The sequence below is a fragment of the Pyxicephalus adspersus genome, chromosome 7 (genome assembly GCF_032062135.1).
Source record: "Pyxicephalus adspersus chromosome 7, UCB_Pads_2.0, whole genome shotgun sequence".
Lineage (NCBI taxonomy): Eukaryota > Metazoa > Chordata > Amphibia > Anura > Pyxicephalidae > Pyxicephalus > Pyxicephalus adspersus.
Window position 1 is genome coordinate 47,643,752 of NC_092864.1, and position 17,766 is coordinate 47,661,517.

General features: G+C 37.3%; 1 protein-coding gene across 3 annotated transcripts in view; it reads left to right on the forward strand.

Moving 5' to 3' along the window:
• The first annotated feature begins 14,659 nt into the window (after window positions 1-14,659).
• ITGA6 (integrin subunit alpha 6) overlaps window positions 14,660-17,766 on the forward strand; it is a 58,430-nt gene continuing 55,323 nt past the window's right edge. For 2 of the 3 annotated variants that reach the window (XM_072418336.1, XM_072418337.1), the window contains exon 1: window positions 14,661-14,966. In XM_072418336.1, coding sequence (XP_072274437.1) covers window positions 14,803-14,966 — 164 coding nt within the window. In that variant the 5' untranslated portion in view covers window positions 14,661-14,802. Of the gene's footprint in view, window positions 14,967-17,766 lie in introns of all 3 variants that reach the window. The other variant, XM_072418338.1, reaches the window with a different exon arrangement.

Below are 17,766 nucleotides of genomic sequence, written 5' to 3' on the forward strand. Positions count from 1 at the left end.
TTTTTCTCTTTCTCAGCACTCCACAATTCGTTGTGGCAAAATAGGTGTGCCCCTATTACCATATACCCTTGTATTTGAATTTATTGAGCCTGTAAGTTGTTTTCTTTTCATTTTTTTTAACCAACATAATTGTATATAAAACATTCAGATAAGGAAAATCATTAATGTGTCAGATTTTGCCCCATCCATTACTAGCATTAATTTAATTTCACAACTACTTCTGAATATGTTTACAGCATGTGTGCATCTGGGGGGTTGTTAAAAAATAATCAGAACTGGGTGTCAACTATGCTAGGTACTCCATTGGTTATTGGTGCTGTGTTAACCTAAAATAAGATATATTGGGACTTTAATATTGTATATGCTTTGATTGTACTTTATCTACTAGGACCAATGAAGATTAGAAATTATAATCTTCCTGTTTAACAGTTGGTGAAATCAGCCAATATAGGTACCCCTAAATAAAACAGCATATAGGAACAAAGATTTTTAAATGAGATGTCTATTGAGAAAATGGCTTAACATCAAGCTAATCTCTTTTTGTATGTATATTTATAAAAATAGATACAACATATCCTGTAACAAAAAAATTTGGTGAAAATGAAACAAGATGAAAGTATTGTTAAGCAAACTAAACATTGAAATTACTTTCACTTTTTTTTAAACCCGTCAACTGTGTGCACCTTGCATGGCAAACAGAAGACTTTGCTTTTGCCAGCCCCTTGCTTCCCCTAACACAAGCAGCTTAAAAACAAAGTCTTCTGTTTGCCATGCAAGGTCCCTCTCAAAAAAAGGAAAAATACTTTGTGTGTGGCTTCAGACTCTCTGCCTTTCGGCAGAACTGGGAACCCAAGTTCCCATGAGAATACCTTTAAGCCGCTATTCCCAACCTGAGTTCCATGGAATACAAGCCTTCCTAGCTAGGGGTTCCTCAAACTGTGGCGGACTGACCTCTCATTTGAAGATGCGTGCATAGTTCTGTAGCTAACACCATTAGGCATAACTCTAATGTCGTTTTCATGTGTCTATAAAGGGGTAATTCTAGCCAAATTGTATCCACTGCCCATCAATAAATTAGGCTTTTGCCATTGACCCCCAAAAATTGGTTTTAGCAAGGGTTCACCAAGACCTGGAAATGATTTCAAAGGTCCTAAGGGTAAAATGGTTGAGAAAGGCTGCTCTATAGGTTTCAGAATTATACAATGCCAGAAGAGATCCCTAAAAGTTGCATCTATATTTAGTTAAGGTGGTTAATAAAGGGTATCATATAGATCAAAAATTCTATGCAATAACTACTATTGTCAAAAACAACTAAAATAATACTTAAGTTGATCAATAATTGCTGGATTTTATCAGAATATCAAAATGATCTCACAACCCAACGAGTAGAATACATAAGTTAGAAGAAGGAAGTCATTGAAAGGAACAAGGGCTGTTCCATTACTAAAGGCATTTCAGTTCAGAAATTGTTCAGAGAATGTCAGAAAACATATTGACTTCCTGCTTCAGATATGGGAAAAAGTGTCAGGGAAAATACCAAGTAGATGGTTACTTATCATTTTGTTTGATTATACACATTGTGTATTTTTTCTTCTTATGGGTTTTGAAACCTAAAATCAACAATTTAATATAGTACAACTTACTAGTCCTTAGATGTGGGAACTGCATTCATTTTTTCAATTTAAGAACATTTTCAGGAAGTACAGAATATACCTGCAGAACCTTGGCAGTGTTCTATCTATTTCCCTAAAAGGTTACACATACATTCTTATCTTATCTTTTTATTGGACTACCTGTTCCATTAACTACCATGTATGAAAAGTAAACAGACATGTTTATAGTCCAACCAGTGTGACAACCATGGCTTATCCATGGATACAACAGAGGAAATAATAGACACAAAAGGACATGAAATGTGTTATTCTAAGGATCACCAGAACCCCTATCCCTGAAAAAACAAAAACAAATGCAGGCATCACATTAAATGACTTGGAAGCTCATTCTATTAAATTTCTGTTTTTGGGTTGCACACTCTAGCCATGGCATGCTCTCACTCATTTGCTCTTTTGATGCCATCTGTCCTTGCATTGTGACATTCCATATCAATGTATGGTATGAATAACTTAAATACGCCAAAAGCTGCAGTGACAAACGGCTGTGTATTCACCACACCACTGCACAATGCCTGATTCTGGGGTCAGCAGGAAAATCGCACAATTTATGAGTCTCCGAGCTCTCGAAGAGGAATATGAAACTGATTATTAACAATGTAGAAAATATGAGTTTGCAGGTTCCCCCCGTGTTTGAGTGGGTTTCCTCCGGGTACTCCGATTTCCTCCCACATTCTGAAAACATGCAGTTAGGTTAATTGGCTTCCCCCCAAAATTGACCTTAGACTGTATTAAAGACATATGACTATGGTAGGGACATTAGATTGTGAGCTTCTTGAAGGGACAGCTAGTGACATGACAATGCCAATATGCACAATATGTCTGCACTATGTAAATACTGTATAATAATAGGAACAATAAATTGTTTTTGGATGTCATAAACATTTTTATCAAGTGTGGTGAATTAGATTTTAGATTGGATAAATGTAATTTTAGGAAATACATACAATCAACCCAAAACAACTGCACTGAATAAATGATGATGAAGACTTAACTACCTACTAACCTAATTGAGAATTTTCAGAATGCCATTTATCCCCCCTGAGAGTGAATGCTTATATTTGTTTTATTTTTAATAACTTAAGGTGACCCTATACATTGTAGTTAATGTCCTGTATCTGTATAGTATATTTGGGTTATAAAGACCCATATCCAGCAACAGCAAGGTAATACCACATCTGTTGAGTGTGTGGTGCATTTTAAATTCCCTAGCTACCTTAACATTCTCATTTGTTGCTATTCTTAGAAGATTTGTCTGTAATGTATTTACTGTGGTCGGATGAACTGGTAATTAGATGTTTAGCTGGGGTCACTGATGCAAGGGGCTAATTAAATTGCTTCTGTTCAGTGTATACAATACTGCAAAGGCTAATCTTGAACAGTAATGATCATATTATATTATCAGAATGGTTTCTAATCTTTACACTGTGGTTTATAGGAACATTCTAGGCAAATGTGATGTGAACCATCAGTGAGATACAATAAAATCTCCTATATAGTGGTATAGGAAAACTTCAATGATGATTCCTGTGAGGAGTATATTTCTTAAAGCCTCTTTCACACGTGGTCTAAAACCACATTGTTTGCAGCTCCTGGGCTTATGGAAAACTGCTGCTTTTTCAAGAGGAAGAAAAGCAAATTTGTAGCCAGAAGCAACATGTTGTGTCTAGGAACCACACCACTACAATTCGGCAGCCACAATATATCCAATAGATCCCAACGGCTCCCATTAGGTTGAATAGAAGTGGAAGGGAGTACGGTTGGGCCTCTGTTCCAGTATGGTAAACCCCTGCAGTTTACCGCAAGTCTAAAATTAGCCTAACAGTTAAAAAAAAGCTAAAAATGTAGAACAAATTTAATTTTCTCTTTTGTATAGTGTAGCTACAGGTTAGGACGTGTCAGGTTTTTATTCCTGCCTGCACCCTTTTTGGTGGGAATTATTATTTTCACCGTGGTTTTAAGAGATACTCTATGCAAGTGCGTTGGGATGAATTCATGAAATATTCATTCATGAATGAATTCATGAATTCAATAAAATCTAAATAAAATTCATTATTACCAATTTATTTATTTCTCACCAAGGAATCCAAGGAATGTCATCCATTAAAATGTTGATTTAGATAAATGTTTGTAAAATGTTGATGCTCAATTGTGCTCAATTTTGCTCAATTTTGAGACATTGGAATATGTGTTTTTCCAGTGTTCACTTTTGTGGTTATGGCGGGATCCATATTATATTACCACCAACTAAATCTAAAGCAACGCACACACATTAGATGACTGTCATCCACAACAAACAGTTGTATTCCAATTTGTCTTCTTTTGTAAAGGTAATTTACCAAGGAATATGGACTCTTCCCTTACCAAAGCAAATTATCCCCTTGCAAGGGATATATCAATTATTTAGTGGTGAAAATTCACTTTGAAAAGTATACCCAATCACATGCAAGAAAATGTAAAAAAAACAGGATTTGTCTTTGCACATGATTGAATACATGAAGTCAGCAGAACTTCATCTCATTTACTTAGCTAAGTGAAATATGTCTCGTAAGATCACTTTGCTAAGTGAAAAGCCTAAATTCCTTTAGTAAATCAACCCCATAGACCTTTTTACTAACCTATAGGGTAAGTGGGAAAAGGATGAGCTGTCGTATTACCCATTACTAACCACAAATGTTGAAGGTCATCCAGTGATTGCAAGTATATCATTATTTGTACACATAATCAGACAAGAAAGACCTGGCTATGATACAAAACCATAATGCTGAGTCAAGTGGAAACCCTAATAAATATTTTAGAATTGTCACATATTTTCCTATTATCAAATTAATTTTTAAATTAAAAAAAATGTTGTCTTTCCCTAAAGCTTAAACTAATACAAATATGTAACCACACTCATTAGATGTGCCACACATACTGTAGTTGTAGAAGGTGTAGGCAAGTCTAGGATTTCAAGTACTTGGGGAAAAAAAACCTAAACAGAGATTGGTCTGCCAAATATTCCCTTTTCCATGTTATATCACATGAATGTGTCATTCACTTTTCACATTCCTGTAACTAACAACAACTAAACATTAGATTTAGCAAAGTAAACTTTGTTTTAGGTGTGAGCAATAAGCTTCCTTTAGCACTACACAAGTGTCAGTGTTAAAAGCTGTGTACATGCACCGCTTAATATAATTAGCCTATTCTCAATACATGGCTGACCTCATCCCAGCAATGACATTTCTGTATAATTACCAGCATTCACAAGCTGCCTGCCTGCTTTATGACTTTAGAAAGATATTAATGTTTTCACTGTAGCTTGCCGTTTTACAGAGAGGTTAGCAAAGGTTAACAAAGGCATAAAAGGCGGCATTAAGAAATACAGCATTTACATTTCAAAGTGGAATGGGCTCAAAATAGGGAGGAACTGTAAGTATTTAAGTGTAGTCAACATTCTCTTGCAGACTGAAAGTCAAGAAGGACAAAAGAAAAAATACTTATAGGTATTTTGTATTATATATATATATATATGTTAGTTGTAACACACATATATATAACATACAGTATATATAGAAAACATAGAAAAATATATAAAAAAAAATCTAACATGACATATATATATATATATAGAGCAGAACCGTAAAGTTATTATTATTATTATTATTATTATTAAACAGGATTTATATAGCGCCAACATATTACGCAGCGCTGTACATTAAATAGGGATTGCATAATTACCAGCATTCACAAGCTGCCTGCCTGCTTTATGACTTTAGAAAGATATTAATGTTTTCACTGTAGCTTGCCGTTTTACAGAGAGGTTAGGAAAGGTTAACAAAGGCATAAAAGGCGGCATTAAGAAATACAGCATTTACATTTCAAAGTGGAATGGGCCCAAAATAGGGAGGAACTGTAAGTATTTAAGTGTAGTCAACATTCTCTTGCAGACTGAAAGTCAAGAAGAAGGACAAAAGAAAAAATACTTATAGGTATTTTGTATTTTAAAAATATATATGTTAGTTGTAACATACATATATATAACATACAGTATATATAGAAAACATAGAAAAATATATAAAAAATAAATCTAACATGACACATATATATATATATATATATATATATATATATATATATAGAGCAGAACCGTAAAGTTTATAGCAAAATATAACTGTCAATGTGCTGTTTATAAACAATGTGAAAATTTTGTCCTGTTGCAAATACCCTTTTTTTTCTAGAAAAGAAAAAAAAGAATCTGATTTATCACGATTAAGGACTACTCATATAAGAAAACGTACCCCTCTGCATGTGTAAAAGCAAAGTCTCATTGTTAAAGCAGTCCGTGTAGACAAGCCTAGCTAACATTACAAGACTGTATAGATACATTCCTGAAATATTGCAAAAAAGTAGCAATAAGAAACAGTATCACTACAAAATAAATGTTTTAGTATTAAAAAAAAAATCACTGTGTTGCAGTCAAGTAATTTAGTGTTTAGGCACAGGTCCTGTATCTTCCTGAGGTCTTCCTGAGAAACATATATGGGGAGAATGATGTCATTGTAGCCAATGCATGGAAAAAAATCCTCAATCTTCTATACTCAAACACAAACTTTGACTGTACATTTTTAACTTTAGGATATGTTGGGAAATAACAGTAGAAGGGCTAAACTGTGACACTACATGACTGCATAATCATTAACTAACAGCTCAGTCCAAGAACTCTTTCAGACTTGAGGTCTAAAACTACACAGTTAGTCACTCCAGGGGAAATATTAGGCTGCTGCTATGTGCCTTTGGAAAAGCAAACAGCACCCAAGTCAATGAATTTTGCATGCATTCCCTTCCATTTGTAGTGGCGGTGCAGAGGAGGAAATGCAACCGTGTAGCCACAAGCAACATGTTGCCACCAGGAACCACGAGGCTACCCCCATGCAGCACGAATACAATCACATGCACAAAACTGTTTCCAACCATTCCTAATAGGTTGAAATTTAGAGTATGATGGGAGAACGTTTGAGAATACAGTATACCACTGTGGTTTATTATAAGTCTGAAATTAGTCTAGGAATTAAATGCTAACCCAAGATGATGGCTAAACCAAACAATCATTGGTCATCTGGAAAATAGAGTAAATGCATTGGGCCTTAAGAGGTTTGAGAGGATACACTTTGATCAGTGAAGCTGGGTGATGGCAAACCTGGAATGGATCTGGTCCAGGACTAAAAACAATTGCTAACAAATACCAAATGACATTTAGGAAATCCATTCCAGGTTTGCTGGATCACTCAGCCTCACGGATGAAACTGTATCCACTCCAGTCTTGGAGAGCTTTAATAAATGAGGTTCATTGCTTGAGAGTTATTAAATTCATGCAAGTGCTTCTCTAACATAATTTACAATAACCACATGCAACGTGAGTGTATACACATGAGTCTATATACAGATAAAGCATTTGTCATGCTGTAATAAAAATGAAAAAAACCACACCAGCTGGGGATCAGTGCAAATGATAAAATAAACAAGGACATATTTCACTAAGTATACCTGTGTTCACATTGAAGACCTATTCACACGCAGAGGAAATTTAAAAATAGGAATGTCCTAAACACATGATTTGATGATTGAAGTGAACTACGCTAAGGACAGTAAGCAATGTATTCCTTTAATAAATCATCCCTGGTGCATCCAAATATAATCATCCCACCGCTTTGCTTGGAACAGATACCTTTCCAGCTTTGCTGCATCCTCCCACTGCTGTTTGAAAGTATTTTTACATGCTTCACCCGCCTTGTGGAATTTTGTAATACGGTTCATTAAACTCCCCTCTGCCTCCAATCATGGTTCTTGTGAAAGTGCCCTGTTCTAGGAAAGAATATTGCTGAACCACCCTGCTTTTATAAGATACTGTACTTTTATTATCAGATCTCCTTTTTATAGACACACTTTATAAACACAGCACTGCGTAATATGTTGGTGCTATATAAATATTGTTTATTATTATTATTATTATTATTATTATTAATAATAATAATAATAATAATAATAATAAACAGCAGCAAATCACAGATGAAAAATATCTGTGGAAGCTTACACCAATCGTGTTTTTTGTTATTTTTATGGTGAATAGAATATGACTTTTACTACACCTGACACGCCTTGCTCATCCAAGTTGGAGAGTATATAGGTGGTTGCCATTGCTCAATCAATGTGAAGAACAGGCAGATACTGAGAAATATCTGTGTGTACATAATCCGATAATGGGCAATCTGCTAAATATAACTTTGTAATTCAGATCAGTCTAAAGGTGTTAAGCTGCGTACACACATGCAATAATTATCGTTGGAAACAAATTACTAACAAATATTCGTCCGATAATTGTTAACAAAAAAAGTGCACAATGACGCCCATGAACGAGGATTGTCGCTGGAAACGGATCTGATTGGGCGACAATTGTTTGCAATCTATTGTGTGTACTGTCGTTCAGTGATCGTGTTTGGTTCTTCGGTACACTTTATCCTTTAGATGTCACTTCCTGCATCGTTCAAACGATTGTATCTAGCGCCTGTACACTATTGGTGGATTATATTTGAACGATCGTATTGTTTCAGTTTGTACAGAATTGTGCACAATACGATCGTTCAAAATAATCGTGCATAATCGTTGACCTATCGTTAGTTGTTCGTTTTCTAATGACAATTATTGCACGTGTGTACCTAGCTTTACTAAGAGCATATATCAGCAAATGCATCCTATTATTTCTTCTGCCTCAGTGGACAAAAGGATTTGTACTTCTATCCATTCACTACTTATATTTACTCAGCCCTGGTGGATGACACCACTTTTCCTGTTACAGACAAGGAATACAGTAGTGTCATCCCTCCACCTGCAGCCTGTTGTTTGGGCAGTAAAGGTGCAAAAGCAGATTGGTGAGGTTATCTCCTTTCAGTCTGGTGTCTCTTCCTGACAGAATATTTCATGCCAACGTTTTCTGCACACCTGAATGACTCCCAACGCTGCCCTCACATCCGAACTATTAGTGCTTCTTTACAAGGGATTGTTAGAGGCTGATATCAAATCATATTCACGTACTAAAACTAGGTAAATAATGCATCATTGCATACAAAGCTGTATTAATACCTGTCTTTTGAATCAGCTTTTCTAATGAGCCTGGGGTTGATGCCATGTTTGCCTTTTTTCTTAAAATACAAGTGCTGTTGTTCCTCAAAAACGATTCCCAACTTAAAGCCTGGAGGAAAATGAATTGAACCAGGAATGTCCAGGACAGATTGGAAGGTTACTTTAGTGTGTTAAACTTTGTATACGTTATGTAGTTATACTGCTGTTGTAATTCTTCTTCCTAATATTATTATTATTATTATTATTATTATTAATAATAATAATAATAAACAGGATTTATATACAGACAGCCACACAGGAGGAGGAGAAGACCCTGCCCCGAAGAGCTAACAATCTAGAAGGAGGGGAAGTAACACACAATGGGAGGGGAGATACTGTAACCTAAAATATATGTATCAAACATGCCACTAATAATAATAAATATTACCTGATGACTTCTTTACATGTATTTACTGTACATGCAACTGATTTATATACTGTTCCTCAATTAACTGTAGATTCCTCATTTCCGTATACAAGTCAGACAGCCTTTAATAGTTGGCTGAAGTTTGCAGCCTTCACCTTCATACTTTCACTTACTACTGATAACAGCTTTTGCTTCCAAGTAAGTATTAGACAGGCAGATTAACTCTTAGCAGTGTATTCTTAAAGCACTGAATTTACCAAATATTGACTCACAAATGTGAATATTTTTTTTTGTGAGAATGTGAAAAGTGAGATTTCAAATCAATTTCAATTATTCACAAAATACTCCACAAGGTGCCATAAAGCATGAAACATGATTTCCCAGGTAATAGGACCTTGTGTATAATTTATAGTGATTTGAATTCTCACACTTATTTGTATTGATAACACTTTATCACTGAGAACTTTTGTTAGTGAATTTTTAAAATCTAAGTTGATAGTTTGCAGCATTTTATTGCAGGTAGATTGAACATATTTTTTTTTACAGGGAAAGAATATAGACTTGAAAAAGTTTGGTGAATGTCACATTTACTGCTTTATAAATACGCCTTTCAACGGTTAAGCTTTGGTGGAAACATTATTAAGCAAAGTGACTGGCTGTCTTGAAACCCATTTAAGCTTCTTCCCCCACCCCCCACTACCAGGATGCAGTGCTCAGCCTGGGCAGCAAATATAAAGTGGAAAAACACTCTATGATGAAGGAAGGGAGGAATTATAATTCTGTGTGCTGACTTTCACAATATGAAATTTATGCAGGTTTAGACATCAGAAAAATGAGTATCGGCGATGGTGGTGTTGCCTTAATTTGAGAGAACTTCTCTGTTTTTTTCCAAAGGGTCAATCAAAGTGATAAATTCTTTAAAGAAATGAAATCCTGTATTGCACAAAGATCTCTTTGGAGTTTTCTTTATATGAACTTTATAATAAATTCTGTCCTTTTAATATACCCAATATTTACTGGTCTGTTCATCATCTTTCACATACAAATCTACATAACACACTCTATGTTTCCCCATAACAGCTACAATAAACACAACAGAACAACACAATCTCATTTATTCCAAAATTATTTCAGTTGCAATTGAGATAGATTAACAATTTCCAAGTCTACCACTGATCTGGAATATCTCCATTGCATCAGCATTCTTTAAACTGACATTAGCATTACAGTTTAGTTATGTGCATACACAGGCATGTGTGCCAGTATGCACTCTCAATTAAACAACTATGGCATCCTGACAATCTGCCTGGCAATATTATTGGGGTGTGTCAGAGAATTCAGAGGATGACATGAAACATTTCAAGAAGTTTCCAGGAACTTCATATCAATAGCTGTTTTCATTCCACTGTGATAAGAATTCCATATAAATTGGATATAAAACAGTATGGGGCTAATGATCTAAATGTATGTCTTGGTAATATAAAAAAATAATATCTTCTGTCAATTATATGTCAGCATGTAGCTAGAAAGTGAGATTCATGGTATACAGGATGTGAGTAATGCCAAGTGATTATATATTATTATCAACTGGGTAGTTCCCAGAGCAACACTGTACAAATACATTGTAGAATAAGTGAATAGGGATTTAGGAAAAGGTCATGCCTGGAGAAAGTCCCATATGTTAACAGCTATTGTCAGCAGATTACAGGCACCTGCATTGCTGTACAGAAGATAAACAGAATTACCTCCTACTCTTCTTAAGGTGCGTACACACTTCCAATTTTTATCGTTCCAATCGAACGACGAACGATCGATTGGGCAAAAAATCGTTCGTATACGATCGTTCGTATATATCGTGCATGAACGTTCGTCGTTCGTTTTCCAACGATAATAATTGGAAGTGTGTACGTAGCTTTAGTTTCCTTAGCTCTCTTTGTCTTTGTTGTGATTGTCATGCAAATGTTTTATGTGAACATGTGGAATCCACCAGAAGAGTTTACATTTAATGACCTGAATGACCTTAAATGCTGCTGTATTATACAGAAAATATGTTTGTCGCATTTTATATATTGCATACTAAAATATTACATGACCTAAATATTATAAAACATCTATTAATGAGTATGTATTCTCTAACCAAATAAACTTCTCTTATTTGGTCCTACCAAATCTACCACTGAAAGTTCATTATTATAAAGTATGTACTCGAGTAAAAGGTGATCTGAATATAATCCAAGGTACTTATTTTCACATATATCAGGAAGACTGCTTGACTCCAGTATAAACCTAAGATAGACAATGAGCCTGATTTATTAAAGCTCTCCAAGACAGGAGAAGTCAGAATATCATGGGTCATCCAGCAAACATGGATTGAATTCCAATAATATTCTATTAATATGTTAGCAAATTTTTTTAAATCTGAATCAGATCTATTTTGGGTTTGTCGGATCACCCAGAATCACCCATGATAGTCTATCTTCTCCAGTCTTGGAGCTTTTAGGCCCAATGTGTTCTCCCTCTGTCTACCTCTAAGCTTATCATTTTTCAGCATTTGATTTATAAATGTGATGAGAAGCCTCAATAAACAGATACAAGAAGTGGAAGGGGCACAGAAAAGTCAGTGACCATATATGCCAGCAAATATTTGGCTATCAGATTGCCCCTGTTTACAGGGGTATTAGAGTGTTCAGCAGGAAATTAGGAGTTCTGTGCAGGATCCTGCAATATTATCCATCAGTTAGGGTCTGGGGTCACTTAATAGGAGCGTAGAAGTGGAACTGTAATTCTGTGTATACAAATACCATAAAATGCACAAACATATTTACCTAAAGGGTGACAAAAACACATTACTTCATGTGTATAGGTGTGAAAGTATGCTCCAAACACTTTATTCATGGCTTGTATTTGTCTGGTCTGAATTACTTGCTTTCCTGATGTAAAAGCACCAATGTTCTCATATTAGAGAGATTACATTTAGGGCTGGAACACAAAATCAGATGTTCACTTCTGATCAGATAAAAGAATCTGATCTGTAGCTGAAGTCAATCTGAAGACAATTTAGCAGCTGACTGGTCACAAGAGATTATATTTTTGTTTTTTTAAATAATTAAACATTTTCCAGCATCTCATGGCAGCTTATAAACACCTCAGAAACATATCAAAGCAACAAAAAAGTAAATATTTTCAAAAGAGTGAACAATCGTGAGGTCTGTATTTTTCCAAATCCATAAAAGTGGTTATTGGATCTGCTTTATTGCAGGTTTCAACACCATGAGTGCCTCATGACTGCTAAGATTGCTTTTGATTTTGAGGTGGCATTCAAGACCACAATATAGGTGGATGGACTTTTAAACGTGATGATTGGGGCTATAAAAGGTAAGTAACACTGATTACCACCATAAAAAATTACCCTTTTAAAAATCTGGTCCTATAAAAGTTGTGGTTAGAATAAATCCTCATCAGGGGGATTCATCATTCATCAGGGGTCAGGGATTTGATTCCAAAAGATGCCCCAGTCCTGCAAGAACGATATGGGTGAAAAGGGCTTGGAGCAGAACAAACCCAGTCTATGGCAACTCATAAGCACACCAGAAACAAGTTGAAAGAATATAAAAGCTCAGTGCATTTAACTAACATAAGAGCCTGAAGCCCTTGGACAGTGAGTGGCCTTTACTCTTGCCAGGACTAAAAGTCCCATGAAGTAAGCCATGGGTAAAATAACCTTCAAGCAGCTCAGAGGCAATGTAAGGCAACTCATAAGCACATCAGAAGCAAGTAATATAAAGGCATGGTGCATCTGATTTCCATGTGACCCTGAAGTCTCTTTATACCTGCCTTTACTGTGACTGGGGCAAAATAAGGGTCATCTCACCAAGTGAGCTATGGGTAAATTTTGCAGTTTGCAGCAGCTCAGAGGCAGCATTAGACAACTCATAAGCACACCAGAAACAAAGCAACACAACAAGAAAACAAAGTCAAAGCAATATCAAATCATAATGCATTTCACTTATTTGAAGGCCTTGCACGTCGGCCTTTACACTGGCAGGGACTAAGAAAAAAGGACAATCCAACCAACGGAGCTATGGGCAAAATAACCTTGTAGCAGCTCAGAGGCAGGTCAAAAACAAGCCAAAGCACAGTACATTTGACATGATGAATGTCTGAAGCCCTTGTTCACCTCCTTTTAGTCTGGCTGAGGCAAAATAAAGATGGTCTCGCCAAGTAAGCTACGGGTAAAATAAACTTGCTGCCGCTCAGATTCAGCATGAGGCAGCTCATAATCACAACATGAGCAAGTCAAAGCAATTCGAAAGCTTGGTGCATTTGACCTGCATGGGAACCTGAAGCTTTTGTACACTTGCCTTTACCATGGCTGGGGTAAAATAAGGACAGTTCTGCTAAGTGAAAGCATTGGTAAAATAGGCTTGGCGCAGCTCAGAAGCAGCATAAAGCAGCTCAGAAGCAGCATATCAGGAGCAAGTAAAAGCAATGTGAAAGCATGGTGTGTTTGACTTGCCTGTAAGCCTAAAACCCTTGTACGAATACCTTTTACTGTGGCTGGGAAAACAAGCACAGTGCCTCCAACTGAGTTATAGGTAAAATAAACTTACAGCAGCTCATAAGCACATCAGAAGCAAGTCAAAGCAATGTGAAAGCATTTGACCTGCATTGGACCCTGAAGCCTTTGTACACTTGCTTTTACCATGGCTGGGGTAAAATACAGACAGTGCACTAAATGAGGTATGGGTAAAATAAGCTTGCAGCAGCAGCTCAGGGGCAGCATAAAGCAACTCATAAGCACATAAATGGCAAGTCAAATCAATATGAAAGCATGGTGTGTTTGACTTGCCTGTAAGCCTAAAACCCTGTACATATACCTTTTACTGTGGCTGGGAAAAAAACAAGGGCAGTGCCTCCAAGTGAGATATAGGTAAAACAAACTTACAGCAGCTCATAAGCAAATCAGTAGCAAGTCAAAGTAAAATAACAGAATGATCTAAGCCTGAAGTTCCTGTGCACCTGCCTTAACTTTGGCTTGGATAAAATAAGTAAAGTGCCACCGAGGGATATAAGCTTGCAGCAGCATAGAGCAAGTCACAAGTACATCAGAAGCAAGTCAGAGCAATATAAAGTATGAGCCTGATCCCTCGTACACCTGCTTATCTTCTAGCACACAATGGTGAAATGAGAGAGCTGCAGCCTTCACACAGATTTCTGCTACCTGAGGCACAATCCTCTCCTACTCTGTGCATTGTGTGGCCCCTCCCTGGGATAGAGATCAGTCAGTGCTCATACAGTGCAGCCACTGATCCCTACTGATCTGGGAGAGTCAAGGAGAAGTAGGCTGGGCAGGGAAGCCCTGAAGAAGAGAAAAGACCTTGCAGGCTCCAGACTTGGGCAGCAGCGGTAGGGCGGGGACAGCGCTTCATATAAAGATCTCTCCTGAGAACAAGGCTAGCATTGAGCGCTGAGTGGGAAGGGTGCAGGGGAAAGGGCACAAGGAGGGAGGGCACGAATATAAAGACACAGCAAAGAGGGAAGAAAAGCCAATAGAGTGTGAGAAATATCAGAAGACGCGGATCTCGTACCCACACAGCGCTCCCGATGTCTTGGCTTCACCTGTCCTGCGCTCTCCTCCTCTATGGAACTTTTAGCGCTGCCTTCAACCTGGATACACAAAATGCCATTTCTAAGAAAGGACCAGAAGGGAGCTTGTTCGGGTTCTCTCTAGCGATGCACTGGCAGCTAGAGCCCCAGGATAGGAGATTGTAAGTTCATCGCAATGCTTTTTGGCGCTTGGTGCCTGGAGGATTTCTGGCACATTGGCACTAACTTGATCGCTTCTTTTACTGGATACAGAGCATTTCACCCTATTGTTGTACTACATCTTTAAATGCAACTTGAGTCTGCAGTGGTGGCATGTGTTGGAGAATTTATGTGGGAGGTGCATGATGGGCAATGGCTTTCTTCTAATTTGATGGATCTTGGGTTTCCTTTTAAAGTGGCTCTATCAGTAATAGCACTGGAGGCGGCCATTGCTGCATTTATAATGAGGAATAGCTCCCTGGATGGTGTGCTGGATTCAGCTTTTTGCAGTGAGGGAACTCCAGAAAAACCTCACAATAATTCCTATATCCACAACTCACAGTACATTAGTTTGGTGGTCAGTAGGATGAATGTCACCCTTACAGCCTGAAACATAATTGGTCAGTGGTAACTGATCTGAGAGGCACACTTTTCCCATTGCTCAAATAACCCCTAGCAATGGTTGGAGCCCTAGTTGAGAAACACTGATTTAGAAAAAAGGAAATCCGTCCGTCATCTACAGCTCATCTATGATCCATAGGCGATAATGCTGAGCACAGCCAGGCAGCGAGTATTTCAGCAATGGTAGCCCGTTTTTCATTCATGACAAAGTTGAAACATGAGTATGTCCATCTCATCCAATAGTCCAGGTTCCACTGAATAATTTTATTGGTTGTTGGTGGCAGCTCAGACAGTCTTTCTTCCATGGTTTGCATGCTGCAAATTTCATTGTCTGCACATTTATTCTTCATTAGGAATATGTAACAGAAAATGTTAGTTATAGCAGTGTTTTTCACCCAGGGTTCCTCCAGTGGTCCAGTGGTTGTGGCTCTCAGGTCAGTTTAAATAACACCAATACTTTTTTTGGCTATCTGTAAGGGTGACATTCTTCCCACTGACCAGCAATGTAAGAAGCATTCTTCCTACTGATCGCCACACTATTGTACTGTGAGCTGTGTGTATAGTAATTATAGTAGTGGTTCCCTGAAAACCTGAAAGTTATTTCAAGGGTTCTCCATGTTAAAAAGGTTGAGAAACCCTGATTTATAGGGAGCTGAGAGGTATCTTTTACTAGAGACTAGCTGTGTGCTTTGTATAACAAGTTTGTACAGTTCAGTGTGACGGCTTTTTTGTGCTTGTTGGGTGCTCAATGGCCGCACATTCTTGCTGAGTGAACTTTGAAACTTCTAGACTGGAAGGTAAATGATTAAGGTGATCCATGTCCTGGGAGGTTGTGCTTTGAAATTTCAGACAGCAGGCAGGTTGGGAGGGAAAAATGACTTCAGGACGCTGGAAGGGGCTGTACAAGAGCTTGTTATATGGCGGCACACAGATAGTGGTGATTCAAATTTAAATGTGATTGTGTTGGTCGTTGATATGGCAGATTGTTGGCTACTAGTGGAATTAGGCAAAGAATACAATATTTTGTAACAACTTTGATTTCTCCATGATACATATATATATTTGTAATCAAAAAAACATAATAATTTTCTAGGAACCAATGAGGTGTTCAGACACCGGTGTAATGCGCAATGCAATTTTAACAAGATTGCATTTTTTCAGGTGTGGGTGTCTTTGGTAAATAGAAGAGAATATATCACCCGTTACCTGTTTTAATGTCACTAGTTCATATCTTTGCCCCTCCCTTAACAATCCCTGATTTCTATGGTTTACAGAATACAACTAAGGGTGCATTGCTTGCGTCACTGTGCAATAAAAACATGTGTCAACGCATGAAAAAATGCACACTGAAAGGCGTGAACCGTGGCTTTTACAGTGGAATGCAGGAGATGGGATGACTTTTATATAGGGCATGTTGGTATTTGTAGTTCCCTATCATAGGTTTACAATGGCATAAGAACTGAAGTATGAGGATTTAGCATACTGGCATGGGCAGCTTTCATAAGGTGAACCACCCTCCATATACCAAATGACTTTTGAAGAATGATGTACTGCAAACAAGTGCAGTTCATTTTTCCCATAAAATAATTATTTTCAGTTTTTTCTATTTTGCATCTTAGTGTTGCTGATCATTTCCAGCATTTACAACAATGTCCATTCTATGTGTACTTGTTTTAACGTCATCTGCACGTTATTGCTCTGGATCAAATTGCTTGACACTAAGAACAGTGGTCCATGCTAGTGGAATGTGTATGGGCATGGCTGCTTGAAGTCTCATGCATAGACAGACACATGTGACATGGTAACAGCACAGGTCAATGAGGAGACAGTTGGGACCCCATAACAAGAGGTGCACCAATGGAGACATTCATGGCAGGAGTGCACCATGGCCTTCCACTGAAGTCTATTACTGCATGCATGCTATATCACGTGTTAAAGTGTGATACATTATGGCAACTCATTCAATGCATAACAATTGAACAAAACTACCACAACCCACACATTTTACTATGTGCTACCACAATCCATACATGTGAAGCCAAACTTAATTAAAGCTTCCAATTTACAAACATAGAAACATCTTTTAAAATTAGATTGTCATGTTAAAGCTTGAAATTCTACTTAGATCTGCTTTAATAATGAGATGGCAAGCAGCATCAACATACACAAGTTGTACCATGACGGAAAGACGTAAAACTACGCTCCTGCTAACAGACTAAAGCTTCCTCCCATTTAGAGAATGCACAGGTCACTCAGTAAGTAAGCTTTCACTAGCTTTAGGCTTTCATGCACTATTGTAATGGACAAATGGGTTTTCTAGGGGGTCCTGATTGATTATAATCACAGCAGCAGGGTTAATTG